We start from the raw sequence: 18329 nt of genomic DNA, 5'->3' as shown, positions 1-18329 counted from the left end.
ACAGATGGGAAAACTGAGGCTTAGAAAGTTAAAGCCTGAGGCCACTCAGCTGGTAAGGGATAGAGCTGGATTTGAATCCAGATGTAACCACCTCCAGCTCCAGAAATGGGGGAAAGCCACACCATTACAGCCCCCTTGAGACAGGGGTACAGAAAACTCAATGGCTCAGGGGCTGGGCTGGTAAAGAGACGAGAAAAGCGTGTGAGACATTAGGGAATGGTAGTAACTTTGGTAAACTAAACTGGTGTGAGCAGGACCCAAACAAAGATGTTCAAGTTCAAATTTGAAAAACACAGCGTCTGCCAATTTGTAACCTCCCAATCCAAACAGACATTACAGACGTGTTTATTAGATACCTACTCTGTACCAGGAACTACCCTAAATGTTGGAGAATATTAGAATGAGCAAGAATAGACTGTGCCCTCATGGAGAAATGGACAAGAAACCATCACTATAGCATCTCCTGAGTATTGTATACCCTCTGGGGCTTTCTACAAATTATTTCGTCCCATTTAATCTTCACAACAAACCTATGAGGAAGGTTTTCATCATCATTCCCATTTTATAGATGGGGAAATTGAGGCACAGAGAGAGTAAGGGACTTGCCCAAATCACACAGCCAGGAAGTGGTGGAGCTAGGATTTGAACCAGTGTTGCCCAGCTCAAAAGCCTATGCTCTTCTAGGCTACCCGGCCAGATTTCCCCCTTGCACCCCACTTTGTGGCCTCCTCGCCCAACCTAGTAGTAGCAAACGTTGTTCATACTGAACTTGTGCCAGGGCCAGAGTTCAGCCTTCACAGATGAGATCTCATTTAACCCTCCAAGAATCCCATGAAGCAGGGTCTGTGATCAGCCCCACTGAACAGATGAGGAAACTGAAGTCCCTGGAGATCACAGGGCACGATACATGGGATTGGGGATTAGTGCTGTGAGAGGAGACAGTGGGAGCCCAGAGATAAGACACCTGCCTCAGCCAGGGCCTAGGGGGATGGGCAGAGCGCATCTGAGCCCCAGGAATTTTGGAACTGCTCATGTTAACAAGCCCAGCTTAACTCCCACCCCGGACAAACTGCTCTCCCCTACAGTGGCTCATTTTAGCCATTTTAGCCATGCCAGCTCTGTGAGGGGGGCCAGGCAGAGATTGTGATCCCCATCATATGGATGGAGAAACTGCGGTCTCAGAAGTGAGTGCAAGGGCCAGGGCCAGAACTCAGGCCTCCTTTCGCTGGCCTTTCCTCCTCTCCCACCCATTCTGGGACATGTCCTCCCATCCCTGCAATAACAATCCAGCCTTGATGGAGCACTTCCTGTGTGCCAGGCACTGTGCCAAGCACTTTACAGGTGGGATCACGTTTAAATCTCACCAGCCCATGAAGCATCCCATTTGACAGGTGAGGAAATGAGGCTCAGAGAGGTTAAGAAACTTGCCTAAGGTCACACAGCCAGTAAGTGACTTGGCCAGGCTTTAAACCCCATCTGCCGGATTCCAGTGCTCATTTCAAGATACTGCATTTCCCTTCTCTTTCTTTGGAAGAGGAAGCACACAGGGTGGAGTGATAGCTGTGCCCATTGCCTGTGATAGCTGAGCGCCCAGCCCTCCCCAGGCCCTCACGCCATTGCCTTCTTCTCTTACAGGGACTGAAGCCCATGGATTCCAATGGCTTGGCCGATCCCTACGTTAAGCTGCACCTCCTGCCAGGAGCCAGCAAGGTACCATATGGCCTGGTCCTCTTGGCAAGGCGGGGCACATGGGCTCTGGAAAGCACCCAAGGTTCCCAGCTCAGAGCCTAAAATAGCCCTCCCCAAACCCCCTCTTCCCTGATTGGCAAAGTTCTTACAAGGGGTAAGGGATGGGCCAGAGCCATTCTCCTTCAAGAGGCAGGGGCTCTGCTCATTTCTCTAACTCAGAAACCTGGGATCCAGGAGAGAAGCTGATACCCTGATTATGCCCTTGACCTGCTCAAACACCTTCAGGGCTCCCCAGTGCTGACCATGGTCCACCTCCCCCACCCATTTTGTGCCCCAGCCAAACACCTCTCGACAGAAATGACTAACTCTTTCCAGATACCTTGAGAAAAGGTTCTATTATTAAGAGAAAATGTACCCCCATCCCTTCCACCTTTCTGGGAGGGAAAGTGGGATTAATTCTCCTTTCTTTGGATTGACCAACTCAGAGCACATGGCTGGAAATGGAAGTGTGCCTTCTTGGGTTTTATTTTTTGCTTTGTTGTGTTAATTTGACATGGATGTCCTAAAAACAAGGCTGCCTATATACTTGGTTACATGATCTTAGAAAAATGCCTTTGAGAAATCTCTGCAAGTATCAAATGCCCCATAAGACAAAAAAGGACACACACACACACACACACACACACACACACGGGCACATACACACTTTATCTCACTCTTTTTTTGTTTGGATCAAGGAAAGACAGTCCCACCTGGCCGTGGCCAAACTGGTTGGCCACTACTCCTTCTAACTCCCCAGCGACCTTTGCTTCTCCTTGACCCACTCCCTTGCCCACTCCTAAATCCAAACCTGCTTTGCCAAAGAATCCAATCAGTCATTTACATGTTAGTATGAATTAGATTTCTCACCAGGCCACCAGGTGCATTTCTAACCTTCTCTCTTAGAGTAAAATGAAAAATTTTGTTCTCTCTAAGGAATTTCAGGCATGGAGGATGCTATCTGGGGAAACAGAGGGGACCATTCCAATATCCCCAGAAATTATTTCTTCACTGCCTAGGAATGGGAGACTCTCATTTCTGCCTCCCTGGCCTAGAAGTAATACTTTTTCTCAAAGAAAAATATCTTTGCTTTCTAATCTTTATGAAGAGTTCAAAGAGTGGGCCCAGTGCCTGGAGGGAGGGCTGGCCCAGTATCCAGTGTTGGTGATGCACCCTAGAGGATGACCCCACTCCCTGAGAACATGCATTTGGGAGCAACAGAGCCCCTGGACACTCCTGAGGGAAGTGGACTCCTAAGTCACCCACCCATCGCAGATGAGCCCAAGGGATGGAGCTGCAGGGCTGGCTCCCCACTGAGACAGATGTCTGTCTGGGTTCTAGTCCAACAAACTTCGTACGAAAACCCTGCGGAACACCCGAAATCCCATCTGGAATGAGACTCTGGTCTATCATGGCATCACGGATGAGGACATGCAGAGGAAGACCCTCAGGTGCCTGCCGGGAGGGTGGGCAGAGAGGGGCCTGAGGCTGGGCAGACTGAGGCATGCGTGGTTCCTGGGGGCAGCGCTTTAAAACATCTCAGAGTAGTTTTTTGTTTCTTTTTTTCTTCTAAAAAGCAATATATATTTCTGATAGACACTTTTGAACATACAGATAAGTGAAACTGTTAACATCTTGGTGTGTGGACATTTGGGTTTAGCGTGTGTCTATATTTGTGTGTATGTGTTTGTGTGTGTGTGTGTGTGTGTGTGTGTGTGTGTGCGCGAAAGTTTTTTTTTTTTAATAAAGTTGAGTATTTTTAAAAGTTTATAAAAATGGGCCATCCTATTAAGTAATCAACCAGTTTCACTTAATATACTGACGGCACTTCATATTATTCTACAGTGTATTAAAGTGCATTTTAAATTACATAAGTAATAAATGAGTACATTGTTCTTGTAAAGAATTATTGAGAAAACAAAGCTGCTTTCAAATGTTAGTCCCCTCCCTCAGCCTGGGTTGCCTTTCTCCTTCTGTGAGTGTGTGTATATTCATATATACATACATACACTATATATATATATATATATATATACTGTCATTTACAATATAAGAAATATCATGTTGAATATATCTGGACCTTGCCTTTTTTCTTAACAATACATCTTGGGGCTGTGGCCATGAGAAGACATTTAGATCTACCTAATTTTTAACTGCTTCAGAGTACTCCATAGCATGGGTTTATCACATATTTTTTTAATGTTTTATTATTAAGTGTTATGAATATACAGAAAAATACAGAATATAATAAAAACAAATACCCATGAACCCAATACTCAGTCTTTCAAAAATCTTAATTGTTTTATTTGCTTCAGCTCTTTTTGTAAGGAATAAAGCACTACAGATGCAAATTGAAGCTCCTCTTGTATACTTCATCCCCCACCCCCTTCTCTTCTTTCCTCCCCAGGGCGAAACACTATCCTGAATTCTATGGGTATCATTTCCAAGCGTGTCCTATGCTTCAGCTACTTAATTATGTATCTATAAACAATATATGGTATTGTTGGCATGTCTTAAAATTTTATGTAACTGTTCACCACTTTATCCAGTTCCCTGTGGATAGACATTTAGATAGCTTCTACCTTTTCTCTATTACAAACAAATTTGCAGTGAGCATTCTTCATGCTTCCTTGTGTTCATATGAGTATTTCCTTAGGACAGAAACCAAGGAGGAATATCCGCTGGATCACAGAATATGGGGTGTGGGTCTTTTTAATTTTGCAAGGCATACAAACTGGTTTGCAAATGGGCTGTTCCAAGTACATTCCTATCAGCTACAATATTATTTTAAGGAAACATAAACATTTTTATTGCAGTGTAATAACATCCATTTAGAAAAGTGCACACAGAAAAAGTGTACAGATTGATGAATTTTCACCAAGTGAACACACTGGGTTAAGGGAACAGAACATTCCCAGACCACAGAAGCACTCCCCTTGTGCCCCCTTCCAGTGAGGACCTTTTCCCCCAGGGGATTCACTACCCTAACTGCTAACAGGAAAAATTAATTTAGTCTAGTTCTGTACTTTATACAAATGAAATCATACCACATAATTCCTGTATGTCTGTCTTCTTTCAGTTAATAGTATATTTGTGATACTCATCCAAGTTGTTGTGGGTACTTGTAGGTTGTTCTTTCTCATTGCTATTTAGTATTCCATTGTGTGAATATAACACGATGTTATTTATTCATTCTACCGTTAATTGGCATTTGGTTGGTTTTCTGTTTGGGGCTATTACAAATAGTGCTGCTGGGAACATTCTAGTAGCTATTTCTTGCATACATTTCTGTTGTATATACACCTGGGAGTGTAATGGCTGAGCCATGGTGTATGTATATGTTTAGCTTTAGTAGAAACTGCCAGTTTTCCATAGTGATTGCACCAATTTACACTCCTACCGGCAATGGGAGTTCTGGGAGTTCCAGTTGCTTCACATCCTCATCAACACTTTTCCATTTTGGCCACTCTGGCGGGTGTGTAATGGTGTCGCATTGTGGTTTTGCATTTCCCTGATGAGCAATTACAACATTATTTTCAACGCGTACTGTTACATTTTTAGGGTTACTTCATAATTTTCTTAAGAAGTTCCCCCATTATAGAATACTTATGTTATTTCTGCTTTTTCACAACTATAAACAAAACTGTGGTAAAGATCTTTGTAGTTACGTATTTTTTCACTTACGCCTTCAAGGTAAATTCCTAGAAGTGGCATTACTAGGTCAAAAATGGTGATTATTCGTGAGTCTTTGGAGACATTGTCCTGCAGAAAGGATGGTGGTGTTTACACCCCCACCGGCTAAATGGAGACAATTTCTCTCTCCAGTTGTGTACAGTGTGGGGCTCAGCAGGAGGGTGTTCTGACCCTTCAGAACTTTGAAACTTGTTCAACAAATGTTAATGGCCAAGAAGCAAGGTGCTGTTAGTTCCTATCTGTCCCCCATGGGGGGAAAAGTCCTTTCTTCCTCTTAGTATATATCAGGATGAATTATCATGCCTCGATTGGTCCTTTTGGCCTCCTGAGGGACCTTTCTCATGACCTGCCCTTTTTTGTGCCTCTGGTCTACTCAATGCTGTGCAAAGTAGATAGCAAAAGACAATATAGTGTTCTGGAAATCAGGAGCTTCAAATTCTGGTTCTGCCCCTTACTGGGGAAAAATTATTCAACCTTTCTGGGCCCCAGTCTCCTCTCCAAAGTGGGAAACTCAGAGGTCTGGGGGGAGAAAGAATTAAATGAGAAGAGTCAGCTAAGTTCCTAGCCTAACTTTGCAACAGATGATGCTGAAATGACCGTAAAGTAGATGTAAAGGGGGCTGAACTTCATTAATCATCAGGGAAATGTATTGGGTTGGCCAAAAAGTTCGTTTGGGTTTTTTCCACAACATCTTGTGGAATACTAATAAATTAATACTACAAGGAGATACTATGGCCCACTCAGAAAGGCTAAAATTAAAGACCGACAAAATCGAAGCTAGAATGAAGAGCAACCAGAACCTGCCTAAACTGCTGGTGGGAGTGTAATTGGTGGAATCACTTTGGAAAACTGTTTAGAAGTTTCTACTGAGGTTAAACCTGTGTGTAGTCCATGGCTCAGCAATTCTGCTCCTACCTAACAGAAATATGTATCTGTGCATATAGAAAAGACATGAACATGAATGTTCCATTGCAGCTTTATTCATAACAGCTAGAAATGGCTCAAAACCAAATGCCCATAAGTAGCAAAATTATTACAACATATTTACACAATAGAATACTATACAACCAAAAAAGGGACAGATAACTATTGACATGGATGAATCTCACAGACATAATGTTGAACAAAAGAAACCAAATGTAAAAGGGTCTATACATCTGATTTAAATGTAGGTCAAAAACAAGACACTGAATCTTGCCAAGAGAACAAGATAGTGATTATCTTTGAGGGAGGTAGTGACTAGGAGGGATCATGAGGGTCTTCTGGGAGCTGGAGTGTTCTATATCTTGATCCATCTGAGTGGTAGTTGCATGGGTGTATGCAAATTCAAAAATCCTACAAGCTAGAAATTTAAGATTTGTGCATGTTATTGCTTGTTAAGTATACTGTGATCAAGAAGAAATTAAAAGTACCTGGCCTAGTGCTCAATAAATAGGAAGTTGTATTATTCCTGTGCGCATTACACATTCCTTGCCAGCATCAATCAGAGCTCTTGGTACATAGTAGGAGCTCAATATATGCTCTTCTTTCTTTCTCCATCCTTTATGTCAATCGCAGGATCTCTGTCTGTGATGAGGACAAATTCGGCCATAACGAGTTTATCGGTGAGACCAGATTCTCGCTCAAAAAATTGAAGCCCAGCCAGAGGAAGAACTTCAATATCTGTCTGGAGCGGGTGATCCCAGTGAGTGCCTTTGTCCCAAGGGTTCAATGGGGAAGAAGAGTTGGAGAGGTGGATGCTGCCTTCTTCTGGGCCTGTAAAGGATGTGATAGATCTGATCTGTAGGGTGCCAGACAGGAGAGGGGCTGTGGCAGCTGTTGGAGGGAGGGTGAAGATTTCAGGTCAGAACATGGGGGGTTGCATCCTGGCCATGCCTTCTACCAACCCTGTGTTAGCATCACTTCTGAAGGTCAGAGTGGTTTGGCAGTGTGGCCTGCCTGGGTTCAAAGCCAGCTCTGCCATTTCCCTGCTCCCTGGCCTTCACCAAGGGTCTGAACTATTCTGGGCCTCAGTTTTTCTTGTCTCTAAAATGGGTGTTACAACAGCACCTGCCTCATAGGAGGCAGAACCTAGTACCTAATAAGCACTCGTAAGTTAACTGTTGTTATTATAGTAAATAATACTTCCTTACCCACCTGTCGGTCAAGAAGTCATAAAGAATCATAGAGAGACACAGGAGGCAGGATACCATAGCGCTTAAGAGCATGGGCTCTGGAGCCAGACTGAGTTTGAGTCCCAGTTTCTGCCACTTATAGTATAACTTGAGTCAAATGACTTAACCTCTCTGTGCCTCAGTTTTCTTGTCTGTAAAATGGGGTAATATAGTACCAACCTCATAGGGTCTTTTAAGGATTAATGTAAAAGTACATGTAAAGCATTAAAACTGTTATTGTTAGATGTGATACTCACCTTTTGAGAAAGAACAAGAACCAAATTGAGGTTGTCCAATTGGGCTACACCTCAGAATCAACTAGAGATTTTAAAACCAGAGCTTTACAAAATAGATTCTGTGGGGGATCTCCCTGGATATTCTGACTTAGCAAGATAGAGTGAGACCTAGCAATCTGTATTTTTAGGCATAATCCAACCTACCCTTTTTTACGTCTGAGCCACCTGGGGCCCAAAAAGAGGAGCGAGTTGCCAAGGTCATACCACAAGTCAGTGACTGTGTTCTCAGGCACCAGCCAGAGCCCAGCTTTCTTGCAATGACCATCGTGCCTGCTCCCCCTGGGCAGTGGGCCAGCACCCCATTGGGAAGCCATGGGGGGTGGGAGGGGGACTCCTGCAGCATCCTCCCACCAGATGGCCAGCCTGAGGATGGACTGTCTGTGTGCTGCACCATATTTTATAGCACAGACAAAGGAACAAGACACAACAGGGAAAATTGCAAGGAAGAATTTACACGGAATGCCAGTCTCCCAGTAAATCATTAGACGTGCCTAGGAATGAAGCCTTTCCTCTGGGTCTTTGCCTGGTAACAGTTGGCTCTTCAGGCTTCGTCATCCTTCCATCACTCAGTGAGTCCAGTTGGTCAGCACAGGGGCCAGGACCCCGTCTGAGTCTTCAGCTCCTGGGTCTGCCATCTCGCTGTGATGGACGCAGCCAGCCTCAGAGGCACAGAGGTGGCAGGACAGGCCCGCACTGGCCCCAAAACCCTGCTGATCATCTCCTTTGCTCTTAAACCTCCCACCACCAACTCCCCTCTTATGGCCCACTAAGGACAGGGACCTCATAAGCTCTGACCCCCTCTCCTCTGGACATCAGTTTTCCTCATTTCTAAAGTGAAGAGGTTGGATTTAACCAGTGCTTTTCACATTGTGTTCCCCAGAGCCTTAGAATCCTGCAAAAGGGCCTTAGGAGACATGGGGGAAGAAGCACCTGGTGGCCCCTGTGCCACTTCAACCAGAGCAGGCAAAATCTTATCTGTTTTGTGCATGGGCTACTTTGCCACTTATTGGTTGTGGCAAGTGGTTTAACCACTCTGACCCTCAGTGTCATCATCTGTAAAATGGGGATAGTAATACAACCTACATCAATAGGCTGTTGTGCATTAACATGGTCTCTCAAATGGTTAGCGTTATATACATTTTAGCTGAATGGGGGAAAGCTGGAGGGCCACAGAAGCTTGGAGAACCCATCCTCATGGCTCTGGATGTCAGTGGAGGGGAGAAGGGGTTTCTGGTCTTTCTTGTGTAGGGAGATGAGCCCCATTGACAATGTTATTTTTCCTTTCTGTCTCCTTCCTCCAGATGAAGCGTGCTGGAACCACCGGGTCAGCCCGAGGCATGGCCCTTTATGAGGAGGAGGTGAGCGCTGAGTGGGTATTGAAGCCACAGTCAGGGTCTGGCATCTCCCTTTTCTCTCCCTCCCTGGCCCCTTTCCCACTCTTTTACTCCAAACCACCTGCCTGTTGGTTCACCATGAGAGGTGCCCTTGCCCAGGGCATTAGAACATGAGACCAGGAGCATGCTTTTCACACCTGGAGCCCCCAAGGTGGGGGAAGCCCCATCCTCTCACACCTGAGAGACACCTTCGAATTCCTTGACCTTGTTGGCAGAAGCTCTGCTGGCAATTCTGCTGCACTAGAGCAATGCCACGCTCCCTCCATGGGGATGTAGGGCAGGTTCTTTGAGCTGTGTGTCTGGCAGAGGCTGGAGTTTGGCTTCACAACCATGCCCTCGGCCCCAAGGACTGTACTTTTGAGAAAACTGAATGGGTGGGGGGAGTCTGAGCTGAGTCACGTTGGAATCAGGGTCAAGCTCAGCCTATGATCAGAGTCAGGGTCAGTCCGTGTCTAAGTCAGAGTAAAGCCATTGGCCCCCATGTACCTAGGACTGGGCCCCTTGGCTTTCATCATTTGCTCCTCCCTGGAGTCTGGGGTGTCTGCTGTCTGTAGTGCTGATTGCACTAGCACTGGCCCAGCTCCTCCTACTTTCCACAGACTCTCTCTTTAATGATCACCATCCACGTTGCCCGGACCCCTTCCCTCCTAGGCCCACACACCCTCTTCTCCTCCTGCAGCAGGTGGAGCGTATTGGTGACACAGAGGAACGCGGCAAGATCCTGGTGTCCCTCATGTACAGCACACAGCAGGGAGGCCTCATTGTGGGCATCATACGCTGCGTGCACCTGGCGGCCATGGACGCCAATGGCTACTCAGATCCATTCGTCAAGCTGTGAGTCAATATCTGGGGACTATAAATGAGCCCCAGAGGGGGGTCCTAGATCCTTGCAAAGAGAGAACCAGAGAGCTTCCCCAAGATCATTGTACATTGAGGCCCAGAGAGGGCAAGGAACCTGCCCAAGGTCACACAGTGAGACGGATGCCCAGAACTGGTGAGTGTGAGTCTGGAGTCTCAGTCAGCCTGGTATGTCACCCACCCATATGAGAAGTTTTGTGGCTCTTCTCCTGTGGGAGAGGGGTGGTCGGCAAGGTTACAGTAATCCCATTTGTCGCCCCTGGGAATCAGCAACACATCCCTCCAGAGTCCAGAGCCCCACCACCAAAGAAGCAACCTGACTTTTTCTGGATTCAGTCTGGAAATGCTCAAAGAAAAGACCTTAGGCTTTGGGGTTATTCCAGTTATCTCAATCATGGGGAATAAGAGAGGCTTTGTGTTCTGGGTCCTCTGAGAAGATGCCAAGAGGGGATTAAACAGAGGAGAAATGCCTGTGTGAGGGAAAGTAGGGGGAGAGTCAGGGGAAATGGGACAGCAGTTAGACGGCCATTCGAGTCTGACCCTAAGTGAGGGGACGAGGGAGGGAGGGATGGGTGGAAGCATCCCAGATGCAAGTTCAGCAAAGCCATCAGGAAGTCCTCAAGCCAAAATTGGCCATCACATGAGGCCCATGTCTCCTAGGAGTAGGCCTGCCATACGTATCCCTGCCATGTTCGGTAGTCAGCTGGGAGTGTGGCTTGGCACAAACATGGCATGGATTTCCAAGCGCGGCAGCTGGGGCCTTGGTCATTTATGTTCCCTGTAGTTGGAGGTCCTCCAGGCACATTCTGCAAGCCGCCATTGAATCAGACATGGGATGCACCTCCCATCTCTGCCAGCTACCAGCTGTGTAACTATAAGCAAGTTATTTGATGTCTCTGAGCCTCAGATTCTTCATTGGTAAAGTGGAGAAAACAAGTCCACTTATTTCCAAGAGTGCCCATAAGGCTCAAATGAGATATCATATAAAAGGAATAAAATTACGCCTGGTACAGAAACATTTAGCTACTCTGAATAGAATTCTGCCTTGCTTGTGGCAGTAAAATGTGTGTTTATGTGGTTGTTGAGAGCCTGAGCTCTGGATCCAGACTGCCCGGGTTTGAATCCCAGATCCAATAGTCTTCAATATTCTCCAGCTGTGTGACCTTGGGCTCATGCCTTAACATCTCTCGGCCTCAATGTCCTCATCTATGAAATGGGAAGAGTGATATTGGTCATTTGGTCCTGTCCTCCAAGAAGCAGACACCAAGACTAGATGAGATGCTAAGAGATTTGCTGGGGAAAGCGCCTGGGAAGGAAAATTGAGAGAGAGCTGGAGGAGGACCATAGAGACAACAGGCCTGGTGCACATCTGCTTCCTGAGGGGTAGTGGGGGGATGGTTGGGCAGGAAGAGTCTTAGACTGCAGTGCAGTTCTGTGTAAGTTTCAACCACTGTGGTGGGGAATCCCTGAGCGCAGTCGCCCATTAGAGGAGCCCCGCATCTCCCAGAAATGGGGCTGCCTACTGTCGCTGCTGGCTCAGGTACTGGCTGAGAGCAGCCTGTGGGGAGCATGGCCACATGAAAACACAGTGGTGAATTCAGAGCCCAGCAGCTTGTCAGTCTCCCCCTGCAGTTGGAGATCTGAGAGATGCATTTTCATGGAGTTGGTGCTCAATAAATACCTGCCATTATGGTTATAAATAATTACTATCACTATCTTACTCATGGCAAAGAGTGTTTATTAATGATCTCTCCAACCTGGGAGACACTCCTTCCCCCATCCCCACTGCCTCTGACAATAGAAATCAATGCTTCCCTTAAGGTCATGGCTACAAATGAGGCCACAGTGAACCTTGCTCCAGATTTTCTTTGAAAGAGGATTTTAGTTAACAAAAGAACACACATGTCTGGAATGCGTTTGATTTCTAGGAGTAATTTGGTGTAATTTTCTAATTTTCCCATATGGTCCAATAGAGAACATTAGCTCCTGGGCTCCTGTCCTGTACTCCATTGAATCCCAGACACATGCAAATTGTTTTTCTTAAATAACTCTCCCCACCACCCCTTCTCCTATCTACCCAACCCTCCAGAAGAAGTAGAGTTGCAGTGGTCACCAGTGAATCAGCTGCCCTGGTGGGCATTGTAAAAAAGAAAACAGGAGATCATTAATCAATTTAAGATCCAATGAAGTTTTTTAAAGTCAGAATTGCCCTTTATTTTTGTTCAGCATCTGGTACCTTTCAAATCCCCTTTTGTATCTCTTCTTTCAGATTATCCTCAAAAGCAGTTCTGTGAGTGAGAAAGAAAAGTTTGCCTTCTTTACAGATTGGGACGCTGAGGCATACCAAAGTTACACTCATGTTGAGAGTTGCACAGCTAGTGACAGCTTGCATCAGAATCCAATTTTCCTAACTCTTAAGAGTTTTTAGCCCATTTTATTTATTCGCCCAGAAAATACTGATTGAGCACCTACTACGTGTCATGCATTGTGTCTACACTGGGGAAGAGCCTTCTAGGCAGAAGAAATAGTATGTGCAAAGGCCCTGGGATGGAAAGGAGAGTGAATGGGGTGTGGGGTGAAGCACGTGGCACAAGATCAGGCTGGACAGGAGCAGGGACCCAACCACGCAGAGCCTTAAGGCCACATTAAGGATATTGAACTTCACCCTGAGGTCAAAGGAGAGCCAAGGAATAGTTTTGAACAGGAGACTGATTGTCATCAGATTTGCATCTTCTCCCTTTTGTGCATACACTCATCATCTCCCCAGGACCTGGGGGCAGCTTAAGAGATAATCAGTAGTGAAGCCCCAGGCATCCAGGTTCTCAACGATCCATTGGGAGAAAGTCCTAGCTAAGAGCACAGACTCCAGAGGCAGCAGCTGGGTTGAGTCCCCAGCTGTGTGACCAGAGGCACATGTCTCAACTTCTCTGAACGCTCAGTTTCCTTATATGTAAATGGGTGGTTGTACCATCTAGGGTTTGTTGAGGGTTAAATATGCATAAGGTGCTTAGGTAATGCCTGGCACCAAGTAGATGCTCTGATGCACATTGGTCATTATTAATGTTGATTCACTTTCTGATCTGTTCATTATTCTCCTGACACTGGGAGGACCTTTGGGGTCATCAAGAGGCTGTTCTTATTCATTAAACTTCATCCATAATGGCCTCTCATGTCTCCTCTCAGCTGGCTGAAACCAGATATGGGAAAGAAAGCCAAACATAAGACTCAAATTAAGAAGAAAACCTTGAATCCTGAATTTAATGAGGTAAGGCTGCCCCATTTTCTGCCATGCTCTGGGATAGTTCCTATATGTGAGGGAGGAACAAATTCCCTGCTAGAAAGTTGTAAAGCACAAAAAAAAAAAAAAAAATTTCATACATAGATCAGCTTGAATTATCTAAAGAAGAAGGAATGAGTTCCTCATCATTGGAGGGAACCAAGCCTAAAACAAAAGCCTATAGATTTGGAATGTCATAGGGAAGACACTGTATTTGGAGAGAGAATGAATTAAATCATCTCCAATGTCTTTACCAACTCTAATAGTATATAATACTGACATTTGAGGAAATAAATAGGGGCAGTTGTCCCCTTTCACCCACCCAGTTGGCACTGCCCTCTCCCTCTCCCTTTCCCTCTCCCTCTCCCTCTGCCTCTCCCTCTGCCTCTCCCTCTCCCTCTCCCCCTCCCCCTCCCTCTCCCTCTCCCTCTCTCTCAATCCTCACGTCCGTCCAGTGCATCCAGTCCTGCTAAAGCCACTGTCTAGATACCCATTGAATGTGCTTATTCCTCTGTATTCACACTGTGACTTGTCAGTCATCTCAATACTCAAATGTTGAGCACTAGGTTATGGTCCAGCCACACAGCTGTTAGACAAAGCCATAAAAGTGGTGATGCAGAAAAAAAATTAAAAGTAAAAATAAAGTGGTGATGTAGAAAAAAAAAACTGCTAACATGCAAAGTTGGTTTTTACCATATGTTATAAAATGGAAAAAGGAAGCCACAGTACAGTATATTCATATTATATTTCTATAATACAATATTCAAATATTTCATATGGTATAAAATTCAAATTAATATTCATATTAATTTTTCAAAACAGACACCAGTATGGTCACACATGGGGAATGTTGACAGTGGTCATTCTTGGGTAGATAGATAGCAAGTTTCTGTTTTGGGTTTTTGTGGGGTTTTGTTTTTTTTTTTGCTTCCTTGTTTGTTTTAAAGATGAACATGAATGAATTTTATGATTAGGCAGAAGAGTTACTGACAAAATCAGATTATCTGAAAACATAAGCACCTAACCCTCAACTACCTTTAATCTGTGAACAATGGAGAGGGAGGAAAACTGCTTCAGAAGCTATCAGAATGGAAGGACTGAGTTCATGGCTATCTGCCTTTAAGGAGTCTTGACCAGGACCAGCCCTCTTAGAAACACCCCGCCAGTCTTCCCAACTTCAAGCAGAGTCATTGAAAAGAGAATTATAGGGCCTGGGGGGCTTTGTTATACAGAGTGTTGGTTGAGAGGGGATCATCAGGCCTGGGGTAAAGGCCCCTTTGATTCCAGATACCCAGTACAAGGTCCTCCCCTTGGTCCATGAACCCCTAGGACTCAGCCTCTTAGCTCCCGATGCCGAAGGCTCAGAGAACCCTGTCACTCACATGTCTTCCTCTGCTGCATCTAGGAATTTTTCTATGACATCAAACATAGTGACCTGGCAAAGAAGTCACTGGACATCTCAGTCTGGGACTATGACATTGGCAAGTCCAATGATTACATCGGTGAGTGCTCCCAGCTCCCGAGGAAAACCCTATCCTCTATCCTCCCAGGAGAGGAGAGCCTTACCCAGGGATGCACAGGGTTGAGGGCACTGCTTTACTTTGGTAATTACATTGTCCAAACGCTAAGTCGGGACCCATGGTCCTCACTTGGGTCCAATTTGGCTTACAAAGCTGGGAAGATTGGATCATGATTGGTTATTTGCTGAACAAATCACCTCCAGCAGAATAATTAAATTACAGAAGAGTGGAGTGTGTGGCCTCTGCAGAAAATAAGGTGCAAAGGAAGTCTCCTTAATCTATTTGCAAGTCCAGAATGAAGGTTCTACTGTTTCCAGTCCCCCTCCAAATAATGAGGAAGAACAGTCATTACAGGTGGAGCAGGGAGGGAATTCCAGACAATGGATACAGCATGAGCAAAGGTGTGCAGGCAGGATTGAGCAGGGTGATGAAACTGACTCTTTGGAAATAGATGATGAGTACCAGAAGTAGTGAGAGAGAATTTCAGTGAGTGCAGTGGTGACTTAAAGAAGGTCTTAAAAAATAGACAATGAAGTTGTGACTTGATGCCACAGTAGGGAGCCATTGCAGGTTCTTGAGTAGGTAGTCTGTAGGCAGAGAAAGCCAGTAGTAGTAATAACATCATAACCACAACCTCCAGAGAGAATGGATCCCAAGTGGCTGGAGGGGGTGGGTCACTGCTTGGTGGCAGTTTTTCCCCAACTAGACATTTGGGTCCAGAATGAGATTCCCGTGCATGCCTCCACTCTGACCGCCTGCCCCTATCTTCCCATCTTGTCCTCCAGGAGGCTGCCAGCTGGGGATCTCAGCCAAGGGAGAGCGCTTAAAACACTGGTACGAGTGTCTGAAAAACAAGGACAAGAAGATCGAACGCTGGCACCAGCTACAGAATGAGAACCACGTGTCAAGCGATTAGGATGGCGCCCAGGTCCCCACCTCCATGCCCCAGCCCATGCCCCGTCACCCCACAGCCTGTCCCAGCTGCCCATTGCACTCTGGTCTCTCTTCTCTACGCCTCCCCCAAGCCCATCACTCCTGGAGCCTGCCTTTGCAGTCTCCCCCGCACCTTGGACATTGCCACCAAAAACCCCCCCTCTCCTCAACGCTGCGATGCGGGCTCTGAGCGCAGCCCCTCTCTGATCCCTCCAGAATGGAGCCATAGGGATGGGGATGGGGAGATTTTCACAAGGAGGTTGTTAATTTAACAACCTCTCAGCCTGGGTAAATTACAGAGGCTCTTCATCATTTAGGACTGTTTTTAGACCCTCCTGGCCTTGGACACACGCACATAACACACACACACACACACACACACACACACGCACAACTTGTTTCCTATGTCGCATCCACCTATACCCTCAGTTGTCAGCAGAGTCAGACAAGGCTGTGAGGATAAGCATTTGGGTAGAAATAGAGCATCCCGGGTCCCTCCACCTCTTCACATCATACACCCCAATTGCCACAAAGCAGAGCCCCATGTTTAAACTCCCCGGTGACTAGGAACACACCCTCCTGGCTCCAGGTGCATCAAGAAATGACCATGCAGAATACCCAAAGGAACTGGGTAGCCCCCCCTCTTTCAGGATGTCCCCTATTTGCTTCCTAGCAGAAACTAGCTCCCATTCTCTACCACCCACCTCGCCCCTTCTCCTCCTTCCCCTTCCCTTTGCCCAACGCCACGTTCACCTCTCCCTTCCTCACCCTCTCACCTCTTCTCTCTGCTCCCACCTCTCGCCCCTTCTCCTTTCTCCTTCTCTGAGGGGGTAAAATAGCAAAAGCAAAAAAGTGTATCTTAACGCAGCCTCACCTTCTCACCTCCTCTCACCAGCCTCACCAGCAAATGCTGAGAAACTGGCAAAACCCTGAACTTCCATGTAGGTCTGCGCGTCTACAACCACCCACTTCTCCCCTTGGCAGAGCCGGGTGTCCTTGGGCCTTGGGCTGCTGCTGGCGCTGCCCTGGGTGCATGGCGGCATCCCGCAAGCTGTGTAGACACCCCGTAGAGGGGCTTTCTCAGCCCCTGGCCTCCCCAAGTGGGCGCAGAAGGTGTTTAAACCAGAGGTCTGGGTTCCAGGGGGCCTCTCCAAAGCCCCTAGCCCTTCTCCTTCCTTTGCTCTTAGCTAAATGAACAAATGACCCCCCCCCACCCACCCCCTCTCTCTCTGACTCTCTTGCATCCTGTCTCTCACTCAGAATCGCCTCTGGTCTCTCTGTCTCTCTATCTCTTGCACCCTCTTCATTGTGTCCAGAGAACAAAACACCATCATGGACATAAAACTTTAGAGAGTGACAGATCCTGACACCAAAGGCTTTTGTTCCATCATGAATTGTTCAGTCTTTCTTCCTAAAAATTAAAAAAAAAATTTTTTTTTTCAAAGGAGGTAAAGGCAACGAGGACAGACATTATAAGGTTCAGGGTCAGGTCATCTTCAGTGCCCTGTGAGAAAGGTTTGATTTTTCCCAATTTCCAGTAAGTCTTCCCCTATGAAAATTGCCCCCCCTCTCTCCAATACCCCACCATTATCTATAGAAGTAGCCAGAGGGGCACTAAAACTCTCACTTTCTCCAAACACACATCTTTTAACCTTCCATTTCGGGGCCCTCCACCCCTAGCTCCCTTGACAAGTCATTGGAAGTCATGGATTTCTTGCCTTGAATAACCGTTTTCTAGACACCAGGTATTTCGCCTTCTCCACGATGGCCAACAGCTTCCTGGCTGCCATCTTCCCTCCTGACCCTCTCTCTCCAGTGGCCCCCTTGGTGCCCACTCTCAGCCCACCTCCTGTTCATGGTTTGCCCTTAGGAGAAAGCATGCTGGCTGTGTCTTCCAGGCCTAACTCTGGCATTGGCGCTGGACTCAGCATGCGGCTAGCTCACAGTGCCTCGGTCCAGGCGTGCCCCCTCCCTGACTAATGTAAACAACTCTGCTAGAACACACATACACACACACACACACACACACAAACACAAACACACGCCCTCTGGTGCATGCAGAACCGCCCATCGCCTTTCTTTGTGATGATGTAGCCAAAAATAAAGTAGGAATAGCCAGGAAAACTGATGGCCTGGGTTTTTCCTCTCTGGTTTCTGGAAGCTCTTTCTCCCCACCAACATACATGATGTTACCTGGATAGTCAGTAGTTAATGAGCATCTACTATGTTCCAGCTACTGGAGATACAGCAGTAAGCAAGGCAGATGCGGTCCCTGCCCCCGTGAAGTTTGCTTTCTGATGGATTTCATCTTGGAAAGGTGGGCTCCAGCCAACTTGACTGACCTCACACCCTCCTGGAAGAATGCTTTTTGCTGGTGTCCACCCAATAAGAAGGCAGCATCCTCATCTTTTCCCGACTAACCCAACCTTGGGGAAAACTCCCTAGTGGTTGTGGAATCAGATAATTTCAAGGCTGAA

At 46.4% G+C, this 18329-nt stretch overlaps 1 protein-coding gene across 3 annotated transcripts in view; it reads left to right on the top strand.

The window, feature by feature from the left end:
- The window catches only part of RPH3A (rabphilin 3A), a 60572-nt gene extending 44737 nt beyond the window's left edge, over positions 1-15835 (top strand). For all 3 annotated transcript variants that reach the window (XM_068562990.1, XM_068562991.1, XM_068562992.1), the window contains 8 exons: positions 1636-1710; positions 3070-3179; positions 6979-7105; positions 9172-9228; positions 9944-10098; positions 13306-13387; positions 14805-14901; positions 15705-15835. In XM_068562990.1, coding sequence (XP_068419091.1) covers positions 1636-1710; positions 3070-3179; positions 6979-7105; positions 9172-9228; positions 9944-10098; positions 13306-13387; positions 14805-14901; positions 15705-15835 — 834 coding nt within the window. The remainder of the gene's footprint in view (positions 1-1635; positions 1711-3069; positions 3180-6978; positions 7106-9171; positions 9229-9943; positions 10099-13305; positions 13388-14804; positions 14902-15704) is intronic.
- Positions 15836-18329: the final 2494 nt, after the last annotated feature.

Source organism: Eschrichtius robustus, chromosome 14 (assembly GCF_028021215.1).
Source record: "Eschrichtius robustus isolate mEscRob2 chromosome 14, mEscRob2.pri, whole genome shotgun sequence".
Lineage (NCBI taxonomy): Eukaryota > Metazoa > Chordata > Mammalia > Artiodactyla > Eschrichtiidae > Eschrichtius > Eschrichtius robustus.
The sequence above is the reverse complement of the archived record's forward strand: the minus strand, read 5'-3'. Positions and strand labels throughout refer to the sequence as shown.